The 23,265-nt window shown below is 42.5% G+C and overlaps 1 protein-coding gene across 1 annotated transcript in view; it reads right to left on the bottom strand.

Annotated features, from left to right (window-relative positions):
• LOC310924610 (transcriptional coactivator YAP1-like) overlaps positions 1–23,265 on the bottom strand; it is a gene marked incomplete at its 3' end in the record, with an annotated part of 29,396 nt that overhangs the window by 537 nt on the left and 5,594 nt on the right. The window contains 7 exon segments of the mRNA XM_083886398.1: positions 52–150; positions 153–163; positions 992–1,052; positions 1,055–1,118; positions 3,447–3,613; positions 12,365–12,478; positions 13,947–14,065. Of these exon segments, the coding sequence (XP_083742524.1) occupies positions 52–150; positions 153–163; positions 992–1,052; positions 1,055–1,118; positions 3,447–3,613; positions 12,365–12,478; positions 13,947–14,065 (635 nt within the window).

The following is a 23,265-nucleotide window of genomic DNA, read 5'->3' on the forward strand; positions in this document are numbered from 1 at the left end:
AGAACATATATAAGAACATATAAAAGAACATATATATAAGTGCGGCCTCACCTGTGTCCATCTCGTCCACACTGTTGAGGAAGTCGTCTGGAGTGCGTGGGACGCTGTAGCTGCTCATACTCAGGCCGCTGTCCGTGCTCTCGTCCCTGAGTGGTACGTCCCGCTGTAACACAAGAGATAAAGACGATCTGAGCTCAAAGGATGAAAACATTCAAACATCAACATTTCAACATTTCCATCTATTTGAGCGACTGTGGCGTCTAATTCACAGCGACGCTGACATTGAAACTGAGCTGCACTTCTTCTTCTTCTTCTTCATCACTCTCTGTTGCAGAATATATATATAAAAAAAGAGAGCAACAATGAAAGAGGGCAAAAGAGACAAAGAGGGGAGTGAGAGAGAGACATTTGACGAGCCTATACTAATTAGCAGAGGGGAAAAATATGTAGGCAGAGTATGGCAGAGGCAGCATGAATGAGGCCATTGTGAGAGCGGAGGCAACAGGGGAGGAGGGAAGATTAGGTCGGCCCGTCTACTGACTGGACCACATGTTCTCATGGTCTGCTTGTTATTCACATTACTTTGTCCCGTTTATACGCAAAGTACGGCCTGAATTATTGACCGGTCCAACACGGGTGCCATCGGTTGACAAATTACCGCTGTTTCTAATCTGCTTTTGTGTCTTTTTCGATTTCACTTTGTGGTTTTTTCACTCCCTGAGCTGCAAAAAAAACAATAACATTTAAAGCACTCTTTGCCTGTTGTTGCAGCATGTGACCACCAGAGGTCGTCATTGTGCAATGAGCTGGTCCCGAATGAGTCATAACCATGTGAAGAGGGTTAAGAAGCACAGAGACTGGCCCTCTGTGTTTTTTTTTTACTACTTGTGTAACTGAGGGAGCTCAGACCAGAGCTAGAGCTCAGATTCCCCCCCGACACATAAGCTTTAGCTTTAGCGAGAAATTAGCTCTTTTCGGCGTCTTTTCTGACCTGTTGAGGAATGGGTCGGAGCTGTTGGCAGTCATGGTCCGGGCATCTTGGGCCATCGGGAGGACACCGGGTTCGTGCTGCCATCTTGTTCCATACTAGTCGGCAGCTGATTCCTCAGGGCGAGCTCCTGGGGGAGTAGATAAAGCGCAAAAAAGCAAAACATGAGCAACACAATCGACCGTCAACTCCACCCCAAACCCAACTGTGCCCCCCCCCCCGACCACAGACGCTAATTATAAGCAGCTACAGCTCCATGAAAATATTTAGAATCTGCTCCTCTGACGCCGCACACAACAAGTTAAGATTGAGGAGTCAGACACTTCCAAGACGTCCAACATGGTCGCTCTGTCCATTTCTGCCCATAGTGTCAGATTACATGAGTGTGTGGGTTGGGGGGTGTGGGTTGGGGGGGGGGGGGCGACTTCAGACTATTGTTTCTGTATCAGATAAGGCTGAGGATATGAAGTCATGTTGTTGAGGGGGGTTTTTGTTTTTTCTCCGACCGGAAGCTTTCCTGACAGTGTCAACGAATGAAAGGCCCTAATTAATAAGGTTTTTTTCCCCCCTCACAATCCCATGCACACATGACCGCAGGAGCATCAGCTGTTATCTGGAAGATAGAAATACATCGCTGCCCAGTCTTCTGCCATGTGGATTACATTTGGGTGTGGCAAACTGTTGCCTCTCAGCTGAACTCTCGCCGCTGCACAATTTCCTCCCGTATTTGATCGTCTGAAGGGTAAAAGAACTCCACAGTCCAAACATGTAGACTTTTTACTGGAATGTACGTAGCCTGGTAGAGAGAAAAGGCGGAGGGTGGTGGTGTTTTAAAGTGTGGGCTGCCCGAGGTTTGACTGAGGATTTAAGAACTTCAGCTGTTTTTTGACACAAATGCCAAAATGTTTGCGGGGAAAAAAAATTCATTTTCTGGTCTGGACAGATATGAGGAAACGCAGCGGGAGAGCGTCTGGGTTCACGGTTCTTTGATGTGTTCTTACGCCGCGGCTAAATCGGACATTTTCTGGACATTTGACAAAGACATTTCCTTTTCTGACACGCACATGGCAGCAGCAGCAGCCTTTGGAAGAAAGATTGTGTCTTTCTTTTTTAGATTTTTTGGTTTTTTTTAGAAGTGAGAAATCTATGTAGAGCTGCAACGAACGGTTATTTTCGCTGTCATCGTTTGGTCCGTAAAATGCCAGAAAACGATAAAAAACGTTGATCAGTGTTCGTCAAACCTGGAAATGACGATGCTCTCAAATGTCTTGTTTTGTTGACAAACCAAAATGATTCACTTTGTAATAGTTCTGGGTACGTTAGCGCGCTAACAGCGTCAATGCTAACACATGATGCGTTTCCAAAGACACGCATGTCATGTTTTTGTGACTGAAATGAGTCTCTAAAGCAACGCTAACCTTTAAAAACAGACTGCTCCAGTTCGACTGTAGGCGCGCTAACTGGCGCTAAAGGGGCGAACGCAGCTAACGGAGCAAACTGGTTAACGGCGCCTGGAGTTTGGTGCCACGGCACGTAAACATGATGTCGTGCACGTCTTTTCCCAGTCAGTCGTCATGGAAACGTGACATGTGTTAACATGTGTTAGCTTTGATGCCGTTAACCGCCATTAGCAAGATCTTTAATGATTTCTTTGTTATACGGCGCAAAGAAACAAAGAAAATATTCACATTTAAGAAGCTAAAACAATCGGATATTGTGTTATAATCATGAAAAAAGCTTCAAACCTAATCGTCGATTATCAAAATAGTTAATTGAGTAAATGTGTGTCCAGGCTAAGTCGAGGATTTGGGCTAAGTAGAAGAAGTCATTTAGCATCCATACTAACACAACAAAAAAGTTAAGATACACTGAGCGTGTGCACGCAGGTGTAAACAGGAAGTAGAAAATAAAGCCCTATAGAAACACGACAAAGCAGAGATCTTTGTGTTAACACTTTGATGTTTACCTTACAATAACCTTTCACAGAGTTAACTTTAACCTGGTTAGTTAAACAAACAATGTGCTCCGAGCACAACTTCAACCATCATTTGTCACTTCACAGCCCCGAGGGTGCGCGTGCGCGCTTGCTCGCTCGCTCGGGTCACTTCCTAAACAGTGAACTTTAAACAAACCTGCCCGAGATTGTCGGCGGTAAACAAAAGTCAGCTGCCCCATTCATAACCATAAAGCTGCAGTTTGTGCTGTTGTGACACAGCCTTGAGTAAACGCCTGTCCTCCCGCTTGCACCACCCTGTGACACATCGCCGTCAGGAAGTGATAAAACGACCACGGGTGACTCACGGTCGAGCGTGTGTCATGATAATCACGGAGCATCAAAGGAACGGCACCGGTCATCCACCGCGATACATATGAGTCACGTTTTTTAAAGAGCCGTCGTGTACACAATATTACTGCGCTCGGCTACATAAACTGTTTTTCTGAGCTGCGGATTCCTGACCTGTGGTCTCTGCCGAAGCAGCTCCTGTTGCTTCAGTCTCAGGCGTTCCTTCTCGATCTGCTGCAGCCTCATCTGATTGTTGGCTCCCATGACTGCGCTGTGGCTGGGGGGCAGCGGACCTCCCTGCTTCCCCGGGGCGCTCTGGGTCATCCTCTGCTGGTTCAGGGCTGTGGGGAAATAAACGAGACGCAGAGCATTTAATTAACTACAAGTATAGGTGTATACAACCTGATTACTCTTTTTATAGTATGTTATTTCATCCCCATGTGTTTGGTGAACCATGTTAAAAACTTGCTGATAGTTATTTAACGCAATTAGGGTTGTTTGCCTACTTCCGGTGGCGGCTACGGCACAAAGTTGCGTTTTAAAAAGTTACCCGACGGCGACTTGTTGGACAATTTTTCTGTGTTTTTCTGTGTAAACATGTTTAAAAACAAGGCGCCGTTAACCAGTTTTCTCCGTTAGCTGCGTTAGCTCCTTTAGCGCGCCTACAGCATTGACGCTGTTAGCGCGCTAACGTACCCAGAACTACTAAAAAGTGAATCATTCCGCACAATTTTCTGTAATTAATTGCGAAAAACGGATATTTATTTATATAAAATCATGGAAGTAATATTGTTTCAAACATGTTAGTAAATCTTTACACGGAGAAATACAACAGAAATACACAGAAAACGCTTTAGTTTTGTCCTAAAACAATATCAAGATGCATTTTTTGTACTTCACAGGAGATAAAACTATGTGTAAAAGTTTAAAAAAAGAAATTTAAATTGACTTTTTTGTGCGATTCTATATTCATTCCATGATTTTATTATATAAATAAATATCTGATATAAGCTTCAGGTTTATTTTGGCGATTAATTACGGAAAATTGTAAATTTTTTAAATTTAATCGATTGACAGTGCGAGTAAATAATTTTACATTTAATTTAATTTAATTTAATTTAATTTAATTTAATTTAATTTAATTTAATTTAATTTAATTTAATATCACACTTGCTGCTTGTGCAACAATATTAAAGCTTAAGGATTATGGTTCGAATAGCCAAAAGTTTTATTTTGAAGGACAAGCTCCCAAACTGACCGCTATATGACGTTTCTACCATTTCTGACGTTAGAAAACATTAGAATTAAATGACATTGTCTGAAAACCCACGGAATTAGATTTGTTGTGGTGTTTTACTGACGGCTCTTGTTCCTTCTTTGGTAAGAATTAAGTAACTTATTAATGTACTGTAAAAAAAAAAATGAAAATGCACAGGAGATCACATGCAGCATTTAAACTCCCTCCCCTCGGTCGAACAAGCCTGACAACCTGACGACACGTCGCCTACGCGTTGAACCTGCGATGAGAAGCCAGTGCAGCAGGTTGAGTGGGACGAGGCAAAGTCCCGATTCAAGTTTTCAAACCCGAGTGTTTGAAGCAATCGCTATTCCTGTAAGACCTGATCCCCTCCCACTCACTGACTAAGACAGGCTTTGTTAGTTTAGTACATTGCATCAGTCGTGACTTATCCTTTCATTGTGTGTGTGTTTCTCTCTCTCTCTCTCTTCTCTAACTTCTAAACAAATCACAGATTATTCCTCAAAACTCACGTTTCTCCCTGCTCTGGCCTGACGGTCTCACTGCAGCTGATTATTAATGAAGGCATTATGCAAATCAGCTGAATTAAATAAAAATTACATGCACTTAACAATGAAATAAATATGTATATGTATATCTTATTTTAGTTTGTATTGGTTTTGATTGACAGAATCTGTTTATTTTTGTGTTTTTGGATTATTAGGGTCCGTGCACGAATCCTAATCCTAATCCTATTGAAACGCAAGGAGTTATTATTCTTATTATTATTTTTCCTTATCATAAATTGCATCTTGACGGCCTGACCATACTCCAAAACTCATGGAGTTTTGGTGAAAATTCACGTCTGAAAGTGATTCGGCCAATGTGCGTAAAAAAAATTGCAAGTGGGTGGGGCTTATGAAAATGAAAATCAGCTTTCGTTAGGCGACTTTTTGGTCGCGTTTCACGTACACGAACGAAATTTGGTACACGCGTTAATCATGTCAGGACTGTCCAAAAAGTCAATGACGACTTTGCTGTAAGTCCGATGGGAAGGCCGCCATCTTGGGCTGAACAGCAAATTTTTGGGCGTTTTTGGCGAATTTTGCACCAATGCTACAAAATCTATCTCGTTAATGTTATTATTTTTTTCTGTCACAGTGTGTTGAGTGTTTGAGATAAATCAATTTGATAAAAAATCTAATCAAATGCGCTAACAAGCGCTAACAAGCTAACAAACAAGACGTCTGGAATAAGTGTGTTTACTGAAAACACAGCTGTTCCCCCGGCGATATCTTTTGTTTTCCTCGCTCCAGCGGGGGGTGGGAGAGAGTATATGTGCTGTAATCTGTGTATGCAAAGTAGGTCACACACATTTTGTTTTTTTATCTATCACCAAAGTAGAGGAAAGACAAGCAAATGTGCTCGACCACGAGGGGCGTAGTAACAAGCTAACGGGGGACCAATGAGGAGCTCTGTTTGCTTACTGACCAAAACAAAAGCCCTTGACGAGGGCACAGTAGTTTTCATGCAGGGAGGAGGAGGAGGAGGAGGTGTGGGGGGCTGGGTTGGTTTAGTTCTCTCTCTGTGCTGTCCCTGTCCTTGTCCTGCCCCACTCCCGGCACCATTTCTCATCACCATTCAATCACTGTTTACACTTATCTCAGCGGCTGAATGAAGCGCGGCTCTAGGCTCTCCATGGGAAGCTGGGGAGGACTCGGCCCTGCCCTGCTGCCTTCCGTCTCAACCTCCCCTCCTCCCTCCACTCCCCTAACAACCCCACCCCAACACATTCACATTCACACACACACAGCCTCCACTCTCCCACACACACACACATCACTGCTCGCTCTGCTTATCTTTGGCAGATACTGAGCTCTTGTTTCTGTAGCTGCACCATCAGGGCACCATTAACTGTTCTTTCTCTGTCTGTCTGTCTGTCTCAAGTGCTGCACATGAGCCTCGTCAACAGCTGGAACATCTGTTATGAAGACGCAGAAGAGATCCACGAACACACAACACTTCATTATACATCTTTTTAAAAAAAAGTAGTTTTTTAACAGTTATATTATTCATATTAAATAATTCTGGTAATCTGGAATGAATAAATGTTAAATAAGATCAAATAAACGACTGTTCATGGGATACCTGATTATTATATTCTATATTTTTTGGTTTGTTTATATCGTATAATTAGTGCTAATTGCTCCCTACGATAGCACACATTTAACTTAGTCTTAGTATGAAAACATTTAAATCCCCATATGATCCATACACCATAATAAAGAGACATGTGACCGACTCTGGTCATGTGACAAGAATGTGAAGTTTTTAGTAATCGGTTAATCTGTCGCGCTAAAACAAACGTAAAAAAATGGATATGACGACATTCTCTAATGTCTTGTTTTGTCCACAAACCAAAATGATTAACTTTTAATTATTTATTTCTTATGTGGAGCAAATGAACCAAGAAAACACAGAAATCTTGTTTTAATCATGAAAAATGATTGAATGAAGCATTTTTTTGCTTAAAGAGAGACATTCCTCCACTATAAAAGAAACAAAACCGCATCAGTTAAGCCGTGTTGTGCTTTCTGTCTTTATGGGACAGAGTGGAGAGAAAATGTCTGGATTAAAAGGTGGTAAATATATAATTTTTCTGCCGCAAATTCATTGTTTAAACAGTATAAAAAGAGACTTTGCAGCACAAAATAGTCGAATCAAAATATGCCGAATATAACTACATGTACAGAGGTCAATAAATTCACACTCTGCTTGAACCTCCACCTCCAAAAAAAACAAAAAACACACACAGCTAACACTAACTTCTGTTACTGGAAAAGAAAGTATGCACAAACACAGCAGAGTATAATATCCAAGCAGGGAATTACATCTGCAGGCGAGATAGGAGCGAAGGACGGGTTCAGTCCAGGGTTAGAGTGATAGCTTTAAAGGGAGGCCAGTACAGGCACGGAGGAACACTGTGTGTGTGTGTGTGTGTGTGTGAGGTGGTCAGATAAGAGACAACTTAATTCCGTCTGCCTTTTGTCTTCTTCACGCACTCCTGCGACACAACGAGCCCTTATCACAGGATCACGCTGGCAGGCGTTATTATTACAACACAAGATCACCTGGGGCAGGTAGAGGTGAGGGTGTGTCTGCTGTGCCAGCTGTGGGAAGCTACAGTATGTAATGTATAGGAAGGAGGGCAGCAAAGGCACCTTTAAAGGCTCGGTCAATATTGACCTGCTTTCCATTAAACACGTTTTTTTTACCGAAAAGGCCCTTGGGAAAATGTTGTAAAAAACAAACAAACACTGCTTTATCATCATGTACTAGTCTGTGTTGACCTGGCTCTGAAAAGACAATGCGTTTTTCAGTCGTTTTAAAGGGTCAGTTTGTCTAAATCACCTAACTAAATAATATATACTTTTAGTTTCTTTGGTAGAGCTTCTATCAAAACATCAACAGGTAAATGAGAAGTTGTTTTTTTGTACTAAAACGTCACTTTGAGCTCGTTCCAAACCTCATTTTGTGTCCCTTTCACAGCAGAAACTGCTCCACGAGACTATATATACCCTCCATCGACACAAATATACGACTTCCACACTGCATTACATACACTACCAATTCGAGAACACCTACTCTTGCTTTTCACTCATTGCTCATCCCTCAAATGAAGAAGGAGGGGAATTTGCTGCTAATCGTTACACCTTTACTTCATTTTGAGCATTTAAAGTACAAGGTACCATTAGAGAGCATCCCATATATCAGTAGAAAGTTAAACAATAATCAGATCCGCTCTAAAATTGAGTGGATTGTTACTCGAGTATTCATGGATAAGACGTGACGTCATGTTTACGTGACTCCCTATTGTTCAGTACACGGGTACACAGGTGCGCCGGTTATTTGTAGCGCTAGCTCTTTTAGTTTAATAAACAGACCGCTCCAGTTCAACAGTAGCCGCGCTAACGGCTAAGTAAAGGAGCTAACGAAGCTAACTGGCCACGGCACGTAAACATGACGTCACACGGTCAGTCGTCATGGAAGCGTGTCATGCGTTAACATTAACTTTGTAACATTGTTTCTTTGTTATGTGGAGCAAATACATTATTCACATTAAATGTGAATAATTTAAGAAGCTAAAACAATCGGACATCGTGTTTTAATCGCTTCAAACCAAATAATCGCTGATCAAAATAGTTAATCGAGTAATTGTTTCAGCTCCCTGCTAAATGTGTGTCCAGGCTAAGACGAGCATTTCGACTTAGTAGAAGAAGTCATCTGCATCCGTACCAACACAACAAAAACCTGGTGTAAACGCAGCTAAGTCATAAACTGTGCCTTGTAAACACGGCGTCACGAGCCTTTTTCCGGTCAGTCGTCAATAGAAATGCATCATTCGTTAATGTGTGTTACGGTTAGCAGTGTTAGCGACTAGCACTAGTTTTTAACAAACCCTGGTAAGAGAAAGCACTGAAAAAACAACTTTTTTTTTTTTGAAAAAATAAGACGCGATCCTTAACCCTGGCTTAAAACTGTGAGCATTTCAGTGTCGTGACATTGATATATATAAATATATATTTATGAAAAAAGGTGCTAATCTTTCCTGGTGAAAACGCTCTGACAGCAGAGGCAGAAAAACATCACATGACCTGATAACGCGGCGCTGTGTCTGACGAATAGCAAAAACATTAAAGCACGACTGTAAACATCCCACGTGAATTTGTCTTTTCCGAGCACACACACACACACAAGTGTCCCCCCCCCACCCGCTTCGTCTGCCTGCTTTTTTCTCCATAGTTGTGTGAGCAGGGTACAACACACACATCCACACACACACACACACACAGAGGCCAGGGCCCTTTTGAACTCGGCCACAATGCACTCTGGGCTTGTTCGCTGCTCACCACCTCTTTGGATCTTAAAGAGGATGCATGCTTATCCCGTCTGTGTTTTCCCCTCTGTTCCTCTGTTTTCTTTCGCCTCTGCCTCTCCCTGCCCCACCACCACCCCCCCTCTCACATTGGAGCTCTTTGACTGAAAAGGTCTGGAACAGATTAAGAGTTGGACCACAGAATAAAGAGGCCCTGGCAGAGATTCAAGTCTGTCTGGAGCTGCAGCAGCAGCAGCAGCAGCAGCAGCAGCAGCAGCAGGAACGAGGCTGCGATCGCAAACTGGGCCTCACGCAGGGGAAAGAAAGCCAGGCGGGCGGCAAACCTTCAGTTTAAAGGCGCTCCGCTGCTTTTTCTTGTCAGAGCTCAAATTAGCCTCCATTATCAGAGCAGCTGGCTTATGATTGGAGAGCGGCATAACAGCAGTGTGTGTGTGTGTGTGTGGGTGTGGACGTTCCTGACACACATTCTGATGCATGAGTGAGAAAAAATTGACAAATTACCCAAGAGGTAATAGTATATATATATATATTTACTGCCGTTCAAAAGTTTGGGGTAACCAGTACAATTTTTGTTGTGTTTTCCATTAAAAGTCACACTTGTATTCGTCAAAAGAGTTGCAAAATGAATAGAAAATATAGTCAATACATTGACAAAAATAATAATAATTTTGCCCTTTCTTCAAAGAACCAGCAAAACAGTTTTCAGCTGTGCTAAAATCATTGCACAAGGGTTTTCTAATCCTCCAATAGCCTTCTAACGCCGTTAGCAAACACAATGTACCATTTGAACACTGTAAATGGGCCTCTATATACATATGTACACTGCTAAGAAGAACCATATAAGGTTCTTCGGCTTGTCCTCATAGGAGAACCCTTTTTGGCTCCAGCTGGAACCTTTATAAAGAGGTTCTACCTGGAGCCAAACCTGTTTAAAACCCTTTATTCAGGAAAGGGGTTTTTAAGGGTTCTCTGGATCAAAATGGTTCTTACTGGAACCATTAGTGTTACCAAGAACCCTTGGAAAACCCTTTCTTCTTCTTTCAGAAGCAAATGGTTCCAGGTAGAACCTCAGCTCTTGAAGAAGAACCCTTTTGGAACCCTTATATTCTAAGCGTGTACATATTCCATTAAAAACCAGACGTTTGCAGCTAGAATAGTCGTTTACCACATTAACAGAGTGCATTTCTGATTGATTTAATGTATTCATTGAAAAAAAGTGCTTTTCCTTCAAAAATAAGGACATTTCTAAGTGACCCCACACTTTTGAACAGTAGTGAATATATAGTATATATAGTGAAACACATTTGCTCAAATGAAAATGATGTTTAATGGCAAATAATGAGTTAACATGATCCCTTTCACCACTCCCTCCCACCTCCCTCACTCGTTTTCAGGGGCCTCGCAGCTTTGTGTGTTCATGACTTGTAAATCTTCAAAAAAGCTTTGCCGACCAGAGCCGCCATGTCTCTCTCTCTCTCTCTCTCTCTCTCTCTCTGCAGCTGCCTTCCTCACAGCTCTGTGTTGAACTGTCCTGCCTTCCTCTAGTCTACAAGCACTTTTCTAACACTGAAATAAATCCAACAGATTATTTAATTCGTCCAGACTCTGTGAGTTACCCGGCGCTCTAATGAAGCGATGGCACCTGAAGCGTAAAGTGAGTCACAGTGACATAAGCAAAGGAACCTTCATCTCTTGGAAGTCTTCCTGGCACACAAGGGGATTAGCTCATTCCCATGGCCACAGAGTCTCAACACATGTACGCCTGACCCCCCCCCCCCCCCCACCACCCTGTCACTAATTCACCAGCGCCGACCGCTACACTCTGAAAGTTTAACTGTCAAACTGTAGCTCGGGGGGGGATTAATGGCCAACTCAGCTGTTGCTCACAACCAACACTAAAATGGCTGACAAAAGGTGAGGTGCAGATGATGACGATGGCGGCGTCCAGTTCAGATTGTGTCATTTAGTCGCTCAAATTAGTCACAGTTTAGCGAAATAAACGATGAGTCATCGTGACGTCAACAAACTGTTTTTTGTTGTTTTTTCGGGGGGATTAGAGAGAGGGAGCTGCAAACAAGTTCCTGACATAACCCTCCTTTGTTATTGTAGAATATGAATGTGATCATTTTGCATTGGACTGTGATTAAATAGTAGTGAACACGTTAACGCGATAACGACGGATTCAACACTAAACGCACATTAACGCATGCTTAGCGTTACTTTAGAGACTCATTTTAACAATCTGGGTTGAAATGACGGCGGCAACGTTAACGCACATAAACCTATGACACGTTTCCATGACGACTGACTGGAAAAATATGTGTGTGACATCATGTTTACGTGCCGCGGCACCGGAGTCCAGGCACCATTTACCAGTTAGCTGCTTTAGCTCCTTTAGAGCCGGTTAGCTGCGCCTACAGTCGAACTAGAACGGTCTGTTAATTACAACGAAAATAGCAGCGCTAAAAAATAACCAGCGTACCTGTGCACTGCGTATGTCTGCCTCTGTTTTTAAAGTTTAGCGTTACTTTAGAGACTAATTTTAACAATCGGGAGTTAACGCTAACGCACATTAGCGCATGACGCGCTTCCATGACAACCGAGCGAAAAAAATATGTGCGTGGCGTCATGTTTACATGCTGCGGCAACTGGAGTCCAGGCACCGTTTACCAGTTAGCTGTGTTAGCGCGCCTACAGTTGAACTGGAGTGGCATCTTTAGAGACTCATTTAGAGAGAGTAAGTTTAGCGTTACTGTAGGAACTCATTTTAACAATCTGGCGTCACGTAAACATGACGTCACGCGCGTCATTTTCCGGTCAGTCGTCACAGAAACGCGTCATGCGCTAACGTTAAACGCCGTTAGCGTGCCCAGCACTATTAAATTGATGATTTTCTCTCTCTTTTTATTACCTTAAGAACTATAAAAATACTTTTAAAAACCCCCACAATAGACTTACCATAGCGTTGGTCAAGTCGTGGGTCGAGCCAGGACGTGGTCTTGTTCTTGTGGTTGATGAAGTAAATTTCTCCCTCTGATGTAATAGCTTGTTCCCAGCCATCGGGGAGAGGACCTGAGGGTAAACAGGTAATAAGGTCTTTGCGTTTCCATGCACAGTTAAAGTCAACCATTGTCCTTCTCCCAATTATACAAGCACTTGAGGGGGGGAATCAATGTCTCTGCTACACTATACAGGTGGGTGACAGTTTGCCTTCTTTTCAGCTTGTTACTATTAGGAGGTTTCCGGATTAGACGGCAGCTCGTCATTAGCACGTCAAAGTGCCATTTACCCAGCTTTCATCAACTTTTACCTTTAAGCTGACAGAGCGCAAGATCAGTGTCAGTGTTGTCTTATTCTTCTATGTACTGTACTTTTATCAGTACTTCTAATTTAAGTTTTAAGTCCAACTACATATATATGTATACATATACACACACTATTAGGGGTGGGGGAAAAAATCGATTCACATAGGAATCGCGATAAAAAATATATAAATACATTCAGTTTATTTTTTGTAACTTCTGGGAGAAAAAGGCAGCTAGCCTAAGCTTTTATTTATGCTTAAGTTATTTTTTTGTACAGTAAGTAAGTTTTTATTTGTTTTGAATGAATAAATGTTAACTTTTGTCTTAAGTTTGCCTTTGTGTGATCACATTAACACATTATCTTATACAAACGGTATTGTTTTGATGCCATAATTTGCCTTAACACACTATGCAAGGTATCAATTTTTGAATCGAGAATCGATTTTGAATCGAATCGAATCGTGAGCTACCCAAAGATTCACATCCCTAATATACATATATGTATACATATATACATATATACTATAAAACGTATATGCAATATTAATTTGAATCCCGATTGCGTTATCTCGGTGTCTGACTTTAAGAAATTCGATGCAGTGCCAAGTCCGTCGGACTTTTAATAAGATTCTCATAGATTAATCAATCAATGACTGAATTTATCATCGACTATTACGATTGTTTCATGTATTGTTTTGTTCACTTTTAACCTTACTCTGTTTGACTTATAGAATACACAAGTTTAAAAAAAACAAACAAACAATCTGCATTCAAACAAATAAAAAACAAAACCACTTTATGGTAAAAGCAGAGAAATAACTAAGATGAAACTCTAATGAGCTCAATGACAACATACTGCAGTGAGAGAAGCGTCAGATAAAAAAGCTACAAGGCGTCTTCTTGTTGTTGTTTCTTTTCTTCAGATTTACTCATAGGTGGACAGAGCAGTGAGATACAGGAAACGCTTCCTTCATCAGTGAACTCTGTAATCTGTGAGTCACAGAGCTCCCAAACATGTCAGACAGGACCTGTCACGTTCTGCCTCTGTCTAACTCCACCTCGGGCAAATTCCAGCTGCACGGGCAGATCTGAGGCGCACCGGAGTCTCATCAGTGACATGTAAGAACTAGACTGCACAGGCTCTCGCCTTACACCATTATATAGATAGTGTATAAAAAGAAAAGGAACGGGGATTCAGATTAAACAGAGTGCGTGTCTGTAACATGTATACGCACCACTAGCCGGGTTCATGATGTTCTGTTGCTGCACTGGCACAGAGCTGGGCGGAGGAGCCTGGTTCATCTGCAGCAGAGCTTTGCGAGGATCCTGCCAAGTGGTGGTCTGATCGATGTGGCTGCAAGACGACAAGACACGTTATTCATCAGTCCTTCTTGTTTTTAACAACAACGCAAAAACAAACAGCCAACCGGTGACTCAGAGAGCGGTTTCAACAAGCGTCCCCCTCGCTTTTCTGTAAACGACAACTGTTCCTGGAAGATGAGCTCAGCCTGTATCTGTTTGAAACTCGTGATTCAGTGTTCATTTGTCAGGATCACTCTCACGTAAACTGTAAAATAACATAATGAACAACCAATAACAAGAGCAGACTGGAGATACTTAGAACATGTCTTCCAGGAGCAGAGGTGGAAAGTAACAAAAAATACATTTACTCAAGTTACTGTATTGAACACTTCTTTTGTGTATTTTGTATTTTTTTAGTACAATTTAAAATCAGTATTTTGTATTTTACTTGAGTCAGTACATATTGACTCAAGTATTGTACTTAGTTACTTTATAAATCCTATCCATTACTGAGAAAAAATAAAAATTCAGCACCATGAAGACCTACAGGAGGGAAAATATACACCAGAACCAGACGAATGATGATGTGATTAGCACCAGCACCAAAACATTTCATTTCAAATGAACTACTTTTTACTTCTACTTGAGTAATATTTCATCAAAGTATTGGTACTTTTACTTGAGTACAATATTTCAGTACTTTTTCCACCTCTGCCCCTCGAGCCTTCATACTTCTGCGTCGTGGTGGCGGATACGCGCTGCAATTTCCCGCCCGATCAGTAGAGGCCGCTACGCAAGGTTCTTGTTCTTTTGTCTACAGTGAGCAATGGCGTCTGAGAGAGAAAGACTGTTGTTGTTGTTGAAACAGTGGCCGTTTCTCACTTTTCTGTGTCCCGGAACACAGTTTAAAGATCATTTGAGGCGAGAAATTGGCCATTTAGAGCCTAAACATGTGGTGTTTGTGTATTAAGATATGACATATATATAGTTTGGCAGCGACGTTGTCGGCGGTGATGGGCTCCGCCTCTGTGGATGCTCGGTGCGCACTGTGAGCCGGCACAGAGCAGCGTTAGCTTGGCCTGTCCTGAGGACCAACCGCAGCCCTTGCCGTGTCCGTTGTCCCTTGACGGAGTGACGGACACTTAAAAAATATTTTGTGCAGTCGGAGACGACGCAGAGGCTCTCCGTCGACGCAGTAGTATACGCAGGAGTATAAATTGGGCTTTAGAAAATGTCTTCCAGGAGGCCACAAGTGGTTTTAAAACAACTATTGTGGCACCAAACAATGCTTTTCCATCTATTTTATGCTCTGCTGGGACGGGAGTGGGGACTTTTTGGGGGGGGGGGTTTGGTGTGGGGGAGGGGGGACATTGTGTTGCATTTTGTGAGGGCATTGATAATTAGTGCTTTGTTGGTACTTGTTGCTTGATTAAGATGGAAAGCTAATACAGGAAGCCCTCCTCTCCCCGAGCAGGACCCTCTCTATTGAGGGGAGGGTCAGTCCCAGGGCTCAACGCAGGGGGTCCTTCTTTTTTTTTTTTTTTTTTTTTTTCCTGGAAGCGGCTCGGACGCTGTGGAGTGTCAGGGGCTTTAACAATCCGGCGCCACATTTACAAAGCTTTCACCTGCTTGACAAAGGCACAGACTGAGCTACGACCTAAAACCCCACTATTCACTTGTCCTTTTTTTTTTCTTCTGAGAACCATCCCCACGTTTAAGAGGAGACCTCCCTCATCTCAAACAAACACACACACACAGAGACACACACACACAAAAAGTCTTGCAGCTTGTTTGTGCAACTCTTTAAAACATGGCACTACAGGAGTGGCTGAATAACTTCACATGACACCCCCCCCTTCCCTCCCCCTGTCCCTCTGTTGTAAATAATCACATTCTGGGTGTGGGATTATTTACAACTCGCTGTTAATTTGATTCCAAAAACGCCATTGGCTCCAGATTCTGGAACAGCTGGGGTGAAAGTGAAAGATTGGGATAGTTTCTCTCGGGCCTCTGCGGTAATCCCAGCCTGACTGTCTGCTCTCCATCCCAGAGAGCGAGAGGGCCTGACTCAGCACAGCCCCCCCCCCCCACACCCTCCCATACAATGCAACCCATTTTGAAGCCCCCTCTTGTTTATGCTTTACTGATCAAAGGAGCTGCCAAATCCCACCCTAACCCAAAAAACCCTCCCCCTCAGCCCTCACACACACACGCACAAACACCGCAAACCAAGCAAAATAGCTGGAACTGCTCAGACTGGATGGAGGGGGCCCCCCTTGAGAAAGAGGGGTCACACTGAGTGGGGGGGGGGGGGGCAAGACAACGACAGAAAAGAGTAAAAACATCTACGGAAGCAATCCCTCTGCTTTCTATTGGCCGGACGAGTTGCTGTGGTCCTGTTACACTCGAAAAAAGTGCCCGCCCTTCACCGCCTCATTCCCACTCTGGAAACTATGACATTTATTATAGAAGGGGAGGGAAGAACAAGGGGAGGAGACTGGGATGAGAGGCTTTATCGTAAATAAGAGTTGCTGCAGATCCTGGTGCACAGAAAAGTTGAACAACAACAAAATACAAATTCATCGTCCTTGATCCAATCCTTTGGTTAGCGATGAAAGTACAAATATTGGATTTTCCATCAAAAACTTTTGCTCAACTCAAATCAAAACAAAGCTCCAGTACAATGATAATCAAAAAAAAAAATCTGCTGATATAATCCTCACACTCAATGAGTCAATGCCACATTGTATTCAAAAGAACACTGTGTGTGTGTGTGTGTGGGAACTGAAGAGAAGCTGGTCAATGAGTTACCAGCAGCCCAGTAATTCATCACTAGGTTTTAAAACTAAAAGATAATCCATTCACCCAACCTGACACCCAGCCCTATATGGCTCGGGCCATGCGGCGCTTCCGGGAGGTGAAACATAAAACAAAACAATGTCATAGCAACTGTTGGCTGACGGACGGCTGGAGGCCACCAGTTGCTGTTAGGGAATTGCTGATGATCTGCAACCTCCATCCACGCTCGCAACTGCTCTGACGCCGCAGTGACACCCACGGTTGTAAACTAACCCACCCCCCAAACTGTGTCCACAGGGCAGGGACGCAGTGGACACGGAGGCAAAATGGCCGTGGGTCAGTCCTCGTCCACACAAAAACACTGTTTTGAGTCTCCGTATGGAAGCGTGGCCACGATTGGCTTGAATTCAAGCTAACACACATGGACTACTTTACTGCTGCCTTATCACGTCACCGATGGAGATCAAACAAGTCGATCTTAGCTGCTAATCTTTATGAAGGGAACAAATTAGAACACACACCAGCCTCGTCTGATTAGATAGCAGCTTCGCGTCATTTCTTCTGTTTAAAAAGCAGTTGTTGACATCTTTTGCCAAGCAAAAATGTCAACAACAACAACAATAATATGAACGACGAGGCATCCGAACAGCGAGAAACACGACTTCAGTGGATCCGATCGTTGGTATTTTTGCTGTTGAACCACAAAAGACATACAAGCGTAAACCGTCATTAGCTCCTTCGGGGAAAACTGTAAATGACCAGTTACTGCCATTCGCACAAAGGCGAGCGCCGCGGTTCAAACGTGACCCATTATCAAGTCGGGTAACTGTACGACGGCGCTTTACTTGCTAATTTTTGCACAGGCTATCATCATGGCCCGAGTGTTGGCTAAGTAGAAGACAGAGTAAGACTCTTGATCCACCCAGGCACTTGACATCTCCTTGACTGATGGCCCAATTATAAAGCTGGCGTTTATTGTGCCAGTGTTATTTATACTGTGTCCTGCTGAGGAACGGGGGCGGGGAGGGGGGTTCAGGGGGAACCCTCCTAGCATTAGCAAGAACTTCTTCATTTAGCAGTGATTGCATGGAAGCTCGTGCTGAAAGAGTGACATAACAAAATTTAAGCAGATCCCACTAGAGATACAAACGTACATGTGATGTTTCAAAGAGCGACGGCCTATTGACGCTCACGGAAAACTGTGCAACCGGCAGATCGACGCAAGACCCGAGGGCCAGGTCCGACACTTTTTCTTTTACTCGACTGAAACTGTCTCTCTTCAAGGGGCCAGATGTCAAACGTTGCGTTTCGCTGGTGTAAAACAAGAGCGGAGCCACGAAGAGTTCAGCAGTGATGAAACACACCCCACAGCCGAGTTGTCAAATGTTAAAAATGGGCTCCTCAGGCCACAGGGGCTCCACCCAGGGAGTATATGCTTGGAAGGTGGTTAAAGCCCGATGACTGAAAGAGTGCACTGAGGGAGGCCAGATGTAATCAGGCCTCCGTGATGAGGATGACCATTTCTACTCGAGTTGACTGGGATGCCTGGCTGCCCTTCTATCAGCGGGGCATCATCAAGAGAGATTATTGGGGCGACCCCCCGTGACCCTTTAAGTTTCCCTTTGAAGGGGTGTTTGTAGCATCGTGCTTCCTGATGAAGCAACTAATTCACCAAGTAGTAGGAACTGATTATTACTGAAAGGTTTCAATGCGAGGAGAGCCACTGGAAAGAGACAAACCTGAGCTGAGGGGATTATATCTCAACTGGCCTGGGAACCCCTTTTGATTCCCCACTTTGTTTTCTTTTGATCATCCATTTTGTTTAGCGTATGCAGGGTTGTGGGGAGGTAGCAGCAAAACCCCTAACCCTAACCCTAAACAGGGTATCCAAATGTCCACCATCTTTCCAGCTCTTCCTGGGGGATCCCAAGGAGTTCCCAGGCCACCTGAGATACATAAACCAATCAGTAAATTGTGGATGTTCCCCCCCCGCCCCCCCCCGGGTTTCCTCCCAGTTGGATTCTACCACAAAACCTCAGGCAGATGACACCTACACATAAAAATACCTCAGAAATACTCTTGATTTCATTCTGTCTGCTCTGATTTGACTTCTACCATCACTATTATGGTGTTTTAGAGCCTCAAAAGCTTGAGAATGATACAGATCTGACGGGGCAAAAACAGACCTCTGGAAACTATGACAGTTTCCTTGATTCACATCCTGACTGCGGAAAGGAAAAAATCCACAAAAACACACTCTTTACAGGTCGTCTCTTCAGTCGTGCTTTTCTGAAAGTAAGCAAACAACTCCGGAGGAGATGAGCGGCTTCCTGTTTACACCGCCGTATGGATTACACCAGTGTGTGTATGTGCATTGTGAGTTGAGCGCTAGCATGGATGCCGGCAGCGTGGCTCGAAAAAAATGCTGTTTTCAAACCAAACACAGTAGTACGGGGGTGTCGCGTGAGGACAAACGCAGACACAAAATGGAAGGAACTCACTGGAATGAATGTAGATTCGCTGGTAAATAAAAAAGTAGTCTCAAACCAGGGTTGACTCTAAATTAGCAAATGTGTCAATATTTGTTGTAAACGCAGACGTTTGAATAGTCAAGTCAAACACATGGGCACACTGAGGGGCAACATACGGAGCCAATACACAAATGTTGTGTTTTTATTTTGTTATGCAGTTGCTATGAGTGTGAGTACTTTGGGGAACTCTGCACTCCACCTGAGTGGCCTCCACTTCTCAGATACTACATCTCTGTGGTGATGCCCTCGGTTGACAGTGGGAGGCATTGATGTCTGGGACAGAGGTGTTACATCAAGACTTTGGTAAACACTCGGCTGACTTTCTCACAGTCCCATTTGTGTACTGAGCTGACAGGCCCCCGGTGCAACAGGAAGGCTCTTGTCTGTGTGTGGTCAATAAACCAAAAGTTTGTCAAACACAAATTTGCTCCAAATGAGCGCTTCACGCAGGAGGCTCACAGGCCCACCCCCCACCCCCCCACGGTCATTCCCGGCACCATTTGTGACCGAGTTTAGTTTGGGTTTGGCCAATTTTGCGTATTTACCATTATCATGGAGCAAAAGTGGAGTTTTGGTTGTGATAGTGTTGCTGCAGTATTTTTAAGACGCTTTTGGTGCGTATTTTAGCACAAAAAGACACAAAAACTGAATTATTTTGTTCATTCTTTGCATAATAATTACAGGGGTTTCTGCAGGTTTCAACAAGTCAAATTTAAGACTTTTTAAGACTTTTTTTATGACCATAATGAATACAATTTAAGACCCATTTCACATCTATACTGCCAAAAAAGTACAAAAGACATGAAGGAAAATCGGAGCCACAAATCGATGAACTTGCACTTACGCATCTTATGCAAGCATTTCAGCTTAGCTGTGGGCTTTCGTTAAGTTTTCACCGCTGCTATGCTACGCTGTAACACACCGCGGCGCGCGCGCAGCACGCTAGCTAGTAGGGCTCGATAAAAGTGAGACTGAAGTTTATGCATGTTTTTAATAAAAGATTTTTAAGACCTTTCAAATTTGTATTTAAGACCTTTTATGAGATTTTAGACATTTTAAGGCCGTAAATTCAAATTATTGGATTTAAGACGCCGCGGATACCCTGTAATTAGCGCTGCAACTAGCGATTAGTTTCATTATCGATTAATTGTTTGGTCCATAAAATGTGCAGAAAATGTTAATCCGTGTTCGTCAAACCTGGAAAAATGTTCTCTAACGTCTTTGTTTGTGTCCACAAACCAACAATGATTTCTTTGTTTTACAGAGCAAAGAAACAAAGAAAATGTTCACATTTAAGCAGCTAAAACAATCAGAAATCTTGTTATGAAAAAAAAGCTTCAAACCATCGTTTTAGCCTTATATTACATATGAAACTGAGTGCTGAAAGTGATTATTGATCGTTCAAATAGACTGTAAACACAAACGTTGGAGTAAACACTTTATCCGTCACGAGGGGGCCTTGACGTCTACTTAGTGCAACAGATGTTCAGGGAACTCTAGACAAGAGACCGTGGACTCTATAGAGTGAGTTATCAGTGTGTTTACTGTCCCGGCGCGACACAGTTCAAACCCACGGGGGAAAGAAATATAAATAGCAAAAAAGAAGAGGCTGATTATTCCAATCAAATGCAATTGTTTACAGTCAAAAAGTTAAATATAGGGAAAGACACAAAAGGCTCTTTGTGGAGGCTCGTAAAAACAGTTCAACATCCAGCTGAAGAAAGACAAAAGTGTCCATCAACACACAGCTCTACCTGCCCCTGAGGGCAGACAATGGCGACCGCCCCCCCCCCCCAAAGCTCTCCCCTCTCTCTCTGTCCTGCTCAGGGCTGACTTCCCACGGACTAAAAGCTCATTCAAAGCTGCATTTAATAAGCGCTCCGGAAACAGTGATTACCCCTCCCGGTTCACCGGTGTGTCTAAATTAGAAACCTTCATTAGTTTATGACCCAGCCCTTCCCCCACAGCCCCCCCACCACTCCTCATCTGAACACCAGGCAAGGTGACACAACCACCCCCCCCCCCCCAACACACACACACACACACACACACACTGCCATAAATCAAAGGCCACACAGCACACAACTGCTGCAAGAAAGAGGAGGAAAGGTCAACACACTTTGTTGACATTCTCCCGGTTCATCTGCGAGCGTCAGGGTTGTGTTTTCCAAGTCTTAGACAAAACTAAACATTAGAAAAATCTCCCCTTGTTGCCATTAGTACTAATTATTTTCAGGATTTATTTAAAAAAAAATGTTGTTTTTTTTTAATGAGGAGTAATTATCAATGTTTTGAACATTTCAGGTATGAAGATTATGTTGAAGAATCTTGCAGAGGAGAAAGCCACTGCCTCCCCCTCTCTCCTCTCCTCTCCCCCCACCATCTTCAAACTTCATGTCAGCCATTTGTCTATTTTGGGAAGGCTCACATGAGTCTCAACAGGCCTTTGGACTGAATAAAGATCACTGTTTCACTGCTGGGGACAAAAGGGAGGCTCCTCCGCCGCCGCAGCAGCTTCAGCAGCAGCAGTGGTTCGTCTCCGTCTCTCTTCTAACTCCCCTTCGTCTCCACATGGCTGCCATTTAACTCCATTCACACAAAAGAGGCACCATCACACAGAGCCACAGCTCCATTCATTACAAAAAAAAAAAAAAATGGAAGCCATGGATGGATTTTTTTGTTTTTTTTGAAGGGAGTGAGACATCTGCATCCACAGAGCTGCTGTGACTCACAAAGACCAATCATCACCAACTGTATAGTCCTGGATTATATATATGTATGTTAATATATGCGCACATATATATAAAGTTAAATTTGTATTTATATATGTATATATATATATATATACTTAAAGTTTTATATATGTGAATATATGTAGATATATATACATATACACATATATAGTTGAAGTTTTATATATGTGAATATATGTATAGACATATATACACATATATAGTTAAAGTTTGATATATATATATATAATATATAGTTTAAGTTTTATATATGTATAGATATACATATATACACATATATAGTTAAAGTTTTATACATGTATACATATATACACATATATAGTTAGTTTTATGTATGTGTATATATGTATAGATATACATACATATATACACATATAGTTAAAGTGTTATATGTGTATATACATATACATAGTTAAAGTTTTATATAGGCGTATATGTATAGATATATACACATATATAGTTAAAGTTTTATATATGTGTATATGTATAGATATACATACATATATATATACACATGTAAATATAGTTAAAGTTTTATATATGTGTATATATTATATATATACGTGTATATACATATTTACACGTATATATAGTTAACATTTTATATACGTATAGATATAGATACATATATAGTTAAAGTTTTAAAAAGTTTTATTTATATGTACAGAGAGAGAGTTAAAGTTTCATATATATATATATATATATGTGTATACATAAATATACATACATATATACACATATATATGTGTATATAATATAAAACTATCACCTCTGAGTTAGTTTTATATCTTTGAGGACAACAGTGGTCAACTGGGTGAAATGTGAGTCGCTTGCTCTCAGCTCAGCTCTGACCAACTCCCCACCCCCACACGAGTCCATCCACCACCCACACACACACACACACACACACACACACACACACACACCCCACACACACACACACACACACTCGCTCTGCAACATGTCTTGGTCAGACAACTCCTGTTTATAAATAGGGGAGTGTCTTCTTTTCCCCGAGCCTTTATTCCAGCTCGAGTATCTGCACTTTCTTTGATGTGTGTGTGTGTGTGTGTGTCTGTGTGTGTGCGCAAGTGTGTGTGTGTAAGGTTTTTTTTCTTCCTTTTACATGAACACAAACGCTGCGAGCGACTCTCCGCGTGTAAACATGT

This window comes from Microchirus variegatus (assembly GCF_963457635.1).
Source record: "Microchirus variegatus genome assembly, chromosome: 3".
NCBI lineage: Eukaryota > Metazoa > Chordata > Actinopteri > Pleuronectiformes > Soleidae > Microchirus > Microchirus variegatus.